The sequence below is a fragment of the Festucalex cinctus genome, chromosome 2 (genome assembly GCF_051991245.1).
Source record: "Festucalex cinctus isolate MCC-2025b chromosome 2, RoL_Fcin_1.0, whole genome shotgun sequence".
Lineage (NCBI taxonomy): Eukaryota > Metazoa > Chordata > Actinopteri > Syngnathiformes > Syngnathidae > Festucalex > Festucalex cinctus.
In genome coordinates this window covers 9579681-9587336 of record NC_135412.1, presented here as the reverse complement: position 1 = coordinate 9587336, position 7656 = coordinate 9579681, and the positions used below count along the sequence as shown (strand labels likewise).

Sequence of the window (7656 nt, the reverse complement as noted above, 5' to 3'; positions counted from 1 at the left end):
TCAATTTACAGCCACATGTTCTCAAACTCCACGCACCACGTGGCTGGGCTAACCACGTACCAAAAGCAGTAAACACAAGAGCAGCCAGCATGCGTGCTAACTTCACTTGTGCCTCGCAAAAGTGGCACCTGGACGGCACATTTTACTCTCCCATTGCTCACTAATTATTACAGCGGTAACAGTTGGCGCGCTCTTTGTCACGTAGCGGAGTTCCCAACAAGGGAACAGTCCAAACGTCCTCCTTTGATTGGAATCCAAATCTGAATTAAGACGTAATAATATACACGTGTGAGCCAAGTGTACGTGGGGGAAAATGGCGTCTTACCAGCACGTATGTTCAAAAGGCGACGACTTGGTCCCTTACTCGTGGCGTCTGTCAAACTACCTGAATGTTTGAGAATGAGAAGCGCTTATGGAAACGTCCACTTTGTGTGACGGGGAATGCATGTACACTACTAGCATTAACCATGATGCTCATTCCCCCCCTTCCAACAGAAACACGCCCACTTTTCATCTATTACGTAACAGGATGCCTTCAGGAGCCTGTGGAGAATCTCCTAATTAGCATTAAATCCAACGCAGACGCAGCTGCGATCCCGTGTTTTTCTGTTGGACGCCACCAAACGCCTCACGCCTGTCTAATTTACAAACAAAAGGCCCTTTAGAACACTACAATGTGCCACGGGTCTGGCATGTGATGTTCACGTAATGAAAAATGCAATGTTCTTTAAAAATGGAAAAAGACCGGATGACATCTGGTATTTCCGATTTTGATAAACGGGTTTAGTGGGATCGTAAAGGCAGCGCGAACTCTCCTGTCATAATCACTGAGCGAAGAACATGGGGTTTTTCAAATGAAAAGCCATTATTAGACTCACGCAAATGCTTGTCCAGTTATTTATTACTCAACACATTTTAATTAAGACACACATCTCGCCAATATCTCTAAATGCTGCTGCCTGTGAAAGGCTCCGTGAATATATCTGTCACCAGTCCAGTCGCATTAAAGCGGAAATGAGAGCAAATGCTCATTCGTTTATATTCATTGCCTTTATATTCAACAGAACCGCGTCTGATCCGGGAGAAAAACCAACACGTAGATAAAATAAAGGTGGCGTAGACTTTCCATTCTATCGACCTCCGTCCTGTGCTAGCTAGACAAGAGGAAACGAAGCGTCGTCTCAGCCATTTTTAAACCACGACCGACAAACGAGCGTTGGATCTATTTTATACAAACAAATGAGAAAAGTCTTACTTGTACGGCGGTTTCCACAGAACCATTTCTGGTCGCCTCGCCTCGCCTGAAACACCCGAAGTGAACAATCCAGTCATTGCTAGCCCGTCGAGCTAAACGCCGACGATCGATAGGTAGAAGGCTAGTGGCCCGTTGTGGCAGCAAGGTTCCGCCCACCAAGCGACTTCACACAGGCGCAGCTGTGGCGCAGCACGCCCCCAATGTGGCTATTTCCACCATTGCACTCTATTCCATCCACAGTAGGATGTCGCTTCAGAATGTCACGATTACAAAATAATAATAATAATAATAATAATAATAATAATAACAATAACAATAATAATAATAATAATAATAATAATAATTTAAAAAAAAAAAAGAGTAAATCACATTTTAACCCTACCCCCATGTAATCTCAGTCATCAAACTCTTGTTAATCCCAAAAATTAAATCAAGGCAACTGAACTCATTTGTTGAATTGTTTTGTTAAAACATTCAAATATGACTTGGCCAGTTATGTTATTAGGCTCACAGAATATAACATTGTTCTTTTAATGATTCTATTGGAATTTATTCCTGTAATAAATGTGCATTTTTTTTTCTTTAAAATGTGATTTATAGTTAGCTATTAATTCACTCACAGCCAAGGTATACAGAGAGGTAATTGTTGCTTTCTTAAGTTTGTTTTCGCGGTGTTTCCCATATGCAGGTATGTATGCACTTTTGAAAACTGATCCATTCATCTGCGGGCCCCCAAGCTACATTCGCGAACACTCTGGGGTCCGGGAACACCAGCTTGACTTTTCTAGTGGCCACTACATTAGGTACAGTCAACAGAGAGAACATTTACAAAAACGTACTCAATTTTAAATGCATATCACCACGTTTGAGAGGTGTCTTAAGAGCAAAGCATTTAAGTGAAATGTGCAATTTATGAACGCACACGTTGGCAAAACATCAAAATTAGGATATTATTTACCTACGAGCGTGTGCGCTTCCAAGCTAAATGGACTACTGACTGGACGTGGAATGAATTGCGCTTTGGCGTCATCGTATAAATCTTTGATCGCTTTGATGCGGTACTTTGACGTCATCACCTGTACTTTGGTGTTGCGAACGTTTATTTGGACGTTAGGCAAAGGCAGAGAGTGCTCTTTTTCTAAAACAACCCATTTGGTGTCATCAATGGTAACGATATTGCGTTGATATTGCAATGATTAACACAAACGAGATTAAGGGAAATTTGGGGCTTTCAGCAGAAATGTGATGAATTTTCTAACCTTTAAAGGTTATTGACGTAATTTGACCTAAAACTATATGAAATATTTGCACAATTTGCTGTTTTCTAACTACCTTCAAGGACGTCTTCCTGTGACTTTTCGACACTTTCTGTTGTAACCTGTTGAGAGGTCAAACCAAGTTCACCTGTAACGGTTAATTCTGAAATTTCACTTAAAAGCCCAATATTCTTGCTTGGGTTTTCTCAGGTTTATCCTACATTCCAAAAACATTCATATTAGGTTTATTCTAGATTAAATTGAGCTATTTAGGAGCCCACTTACATATTATCTGTCTGGCACATCTTCAAAATGACAACTTTTCAAGAATTCAGAAACACACCATATTGCATGAGTTACCAAACATTGCATCGTCCAAGTTGGTATTACACCTTACACTGTGATCATGTACTGTTGTGCACCAACATCAAAACTAAAATCACATGATCACTAATTTAATACGTTAAAAATATGTTCTTCTTTATTAAATCTTTATTATGCTGTCACTGTTTAAAAGGAAAATGGTTGGACACATGGTCATTGTCAGCCATCCACATCAAGGTTCATGTCGGCCACCTGACCAGACAAAAAGCCTTTAATACTTGACAAAAGCGAACGACTGTGATTACATAATCTTTCCAGTTCTATTGTATTCTAGTTCTAGTTTCCAGAACTATTTCTCAAATGTCTTCGAGCAATGTGATGAAAAAAAAACAAAAAAAAAACAGAAATGAATCTGCTTGCTCTTACTTTTGTGGCTGACCAGTTCCTTCCTTCCCAATCATTATATTGACCATATTTGGAACAATACATCTGCCCGACAGCAACGACTAAGTACGCAACGCCCTTTGTGAACTATTGTAATAAAGTGATCGATTTTCATATTAAACTGATCAGAACTTCAGTTTATTGATCATTTCAAACGCTCAAAGATAACATCACAACATAATAGAATCATCATTGCATTTTCATTTCCATAGTATATCATACATCGAATCTTACACTGCAAACGTGACAGTCTGCATTTTTGCATTTACTGTATATATTTATATATATTTATAGATTCCCTAGTTTTTAGGGAAGAAAATTAGACATCCATCTTTGACAGGGGAAGGAATGATTCTCCAAAAAATATTTAAATGCACTTTAAATAATTACATTTTTCTTTCAACACTGCATTTTGGGACAAAACAGGACAGTGACAGATGTGCAAAAAAGAAGACGACAGACCGCCTTATCGGATCCAGATGTAATTGCAGAGGCGGAGATGGGAAGCGAACACAAAAGGAATGCATGAGCACACTTGGGATGCAACAAACAGTGTTGTAAACAAGCCAATGCTGAACACTGCAGTGTGACAGCAGAGAGTGATAGCGAGGGTGGTTGACTCACAAATGGTCTTTTCCCAACAGGCACAGGCGGCCAAAAGAGAGCAGGTGGAAGGTCCTTCAGGTTCCTTTAACCTTTCATCAAGTTTTTTTTGTCGACCAATTACACCCCCTGGTGTAATTGGCGTCATGACCAGTATGAGATGAACGATGAGTCAGCAGACTGCTGGTCACAGTGAGCTTTTTCTGTGGGACAAATGAAGGAAAAAGGAAAAGTTGAGCGAAACGCAGGTGGTTGTCTTTTCAGGGGCCGTCTCTCAGCTGCGCCCCCGGTACGGCGATGTGGAAGACGGCGCCGATGCGCAGGAAGAAGCGCCGCAGGACGGCGCGCAGCTCGGGAATCAGGTCGAACTGCATCATCTCGCACAGGTGGGAGAAGTAGCAGGAGGCGTGCGGCTTGAACTGCGACGGGGAGGGACAACAAGCGCGCGCATTAGAACCTTTTGATTTTCCACTGGTGTGACTGTGCGTGCGACAGTATGCGTGTTCCTGCCTTGTCATCCGGCAGCCGGAGTGTCCTGGTGAGCAGCAGCAGCAGCAGACTGTTCCAAGCCTCTCGGTGACTTTCAGATGTGAGACTGATGAAGTAGGCCAAAGCTTCACTGCACACCCTGACAACAACAACAATGTTATTATCAATAATTCAAATAAATAACTCACCATTTTTATGGGCCGATTGCAGCGACTCAAGTAATAGGTCACAGTTGTAGCATCATCGGTCAACATTCAAAATATTTCCCATGAGTCAGCAGCTGGGTGACGCCAGTACGGCACAACTTGTTCATACAAATATGATGAGACAGGTGGCAAATAAATAAATGAATAAACACATCTCAGCCAACACGAGGTAAGAGCAGAGCGGCAGTTTATGCAAATCAAACAGTTGGTTGTGATTTATCATCGTTTTAACACTCGACCAGGAGACGCAAGCTGCACAACACGTCATTTGAGAACACTCACGTCTCATAACATACTTTTTTTTCTTTAAAGAAAAACATTGTCATATGGGAAGCTAGAAACAAGTTGTAGGTAACCAGTTAAGTCAAAAAGTTGTAACATTACATTTTATTGACAAATATTTTTATTTTATTTTTTTTAAGTAATAAAGACAAATAACTTAGTCACATTTAGGGCTGGACTGGCCATCTAGAATTCAGGGCAGATGTCTGGTGGGCCGGCATCTTTTGGCACCAATGCTGTGCTATTTAATTATTTTTCCTCTATTTTTACCCAAGAGACCAGCCCACAATTTAGAGGGAGTAGCTGAGCCTATTAATCTATTTTCATTATAGACAGCAAACTGGACCAGTCAACATCAATGGCAGAGCTATGCGGTAACCAGGGGTGAGCAGGAGTCAGGTCAGAATATAAATTTATAACCAATCTGACTTTACAATTTAACTTTTGGTTCTTACAGTCAATCCATAATTTTGACACCACATCAAGCAACCAACTTGGCTGAGAAGTGGCCGTTTAGCATAGCATCCACAGTGATGAGTTAGAATGCGCACATATCCTGAATCTTTATCAACACATTCATAATACAATCAGGAAGAAATCTCATTAAAAAGCAGATTTTGAGAATTGTGATGAAATCAGAGATTTTTGTGTAATTGTGCTTTTTCAAATATTATCTGAATGAATGGGGTATTTGACTTGAAATTATAACTTTAATTCCCACAATATTTTACATTATTCACATAATTATGACCTAATTATGATAATGTACAGTATATGGCCCTAATGCAAGATCATACAGGGGGCTTTTCCTCAGCAGGTTTGTGATCTATGTGCTCAGCAAAAAGGCCATCATCTTGTCTTGTACATCACTTAGGATGATGTTTAAGGATAAACACAGACAAAACTATTCATGGCATTCTTTTTTAAAACAAAACATAATAATGGCTACATACTTAAACATAAAGCGGTCCAGCATGTTGCACTTACAGTAGCAGACGTGTTTGGATGTCAGGCCACGAGTCTCGCAGCTGAGGATCCGAGTACATTCGGAACAGTATCCTCAGGCTGCAGGCCAGGCTGCTGGTTTCCTGCTTCAACAAGTTGGGCTTGGACTTCCCTTTGAAGCCTGTCAACAACACATTAGACATTTCCATTCGCTAACTGCAGATCAATTACAGCTTTGACGTACCTGCCCTCCAGAGGGCCGTTCTTTGCTCATTATTGGAGTTGAAGTCCTTGGCGAATGTGTGCGATTCCAGCAGACAGTCCAGCAGCTTGAAGAGGTGAGCGGAGGTCATGAGTCTGTACATCCCCTGAGCAGAACCCGGATCACCGACGTCGGTCGACGCCTCTTCCAAAGCGTCTCGCTGACAGGACGACAACCTCGGTTACTCAACAACTGACAGTGTAGCAAAGCCACTGATGCCCTCTACATAAAATGGCTGTCATTCCCAAATGGTGAATTCCACTACCACTACCACTAATTTTTTCCTCAGTATCCAACTTCATATTATGGTTGGTAATATATGTAATTATGCAGAAATTAGTATAAGCAAAAACTGTTGCTTATTTGTAGTTTTATATTTATTTTACTTACTTCAGATTACAAAATGTTTTACTTAAAAAAAAATATATATATATCCAAAATTTAATTCAAGGTTGGTTCTATCTTAGACAGCACCCAAAGAAACTCTCCACCCTCATTACGAGTGTGTCATTGCCATTTATCAACATCATATTCAACTAACTGTTCATCCTCCACTTGCGTTTATTTTTGGCAATTTGTGTGCTGCTGCCTACCTGGGCAGCAGCCATGTTCTCAGCGTCTTCTTTCTTGCTGGTTGACGGGTAGAAGACAATGTTGTCGATGGTTTGGATTAGCTCCAACTGTACCACACACTTGATAAGCAGGCCTGCAAACAACTTGTGGTCCGAAACTCCTGCAAGGACAGAAACACGTCAATAGATCAGGAGGAAGACGGAAGAAAGGAGGAGGAAGAAAATCTTTCACTGGGACAGAATATTAAAAATCATTAATATTGAATTGCAATAACAACAGTTAGACGAACAGTGAATAAACTCGAACATGAACAAAACTTGAAGCCCTTAATTAATTTTGTGCTACTTGCACAAAAAAAAAGTACAGTGGAATTTCCAAATTTGAACGAATTTTTTTACAGCATGCTTTTTGTTTTGTCTATTTTTTTTTTTTGCTTTTTTTTCCCGTTTGTCTATTTTTTTTTTGTTTTTTGTTTTTGTCTTTGCGTGGCTGTATCTCTCGAACCCTACGTCCAACCACGGATTTGTCTCAACGAGACCTTTCCAACGGTGTCTCTCATGTCGCTCTACGGCATTGCATTCCAAAAATAGAAAATACATACTGTGCTGTTTAACAAATAATAAAAAAAAAAAAATCATACTTTTAATGGAAAAAACATGAGTGTAAAATAAATGAATGAAAGAGCATTCATAATAAACTAAAAATCATACCAAAATGAAAAACCAAATATAATAAATGAAAAATATATATATATACTGTGTATACTATAAGTAAATAATAATAAAAAAAAACAACTTACTTTTAATGGAAAAAAATAATGTAAATTAAAAAAAAGAACATATATGATGATGAATGAAAAAGCATTTACAATAAAGTAAAATTCATACCAGAATTAAAAAACACAATAAACGGAAAAAAAACAACATAATTACAGGAATAAAAATTTAAAAAAATTAAAAAATTACATGGATTTGCATTATCGCGGGTAGTTTGTAGAACGTAACACCTGCAATAAAC

At 39.4% G+C, this 7656-nt stretch overlaps 1 protein-coding gene across 2 annotated transcripts in view; it reads right to left on the bottom strand.

Annotated features, from left to right (window-relative positions):
* The window catches only part of arfgef2 (ADP-ribosylation factor guanine nucleotide-exchange factor 2 (brefeldin A-inhibited)), a 29884-nt gene that overhangs the window by 2204 nt on the left and 20024 nt on the right, over positions 1–7656 (bottom strand). For both annotated transcript variants that reach the window (XM_077512721.1, XM_077512720.1), the window contains exons 35-39: positions 6660–6799; positions 6049–6226; positions 5847–5985; positions 4393–4510; positions 3904–4301 (exon numbers count right to left, since the gene is read on the bottom strand). In XM_077512721.1, coding sequence (XP_077368847.1) covers positions 4143–4301; positions 4393–4510; positions 5847–5985; positions 6049–6226; positions 6660–6799 — 734 coding nt within the window. In that variant the 3' untranslated portion in view covers positions 3904–4142. The remainder of the gene's footprint in view (positions 1–3903; positions 4302–4392; positions 4511–5846; positions 5986–6048; positions 6227–6659; positions 6800–7656) is intronic.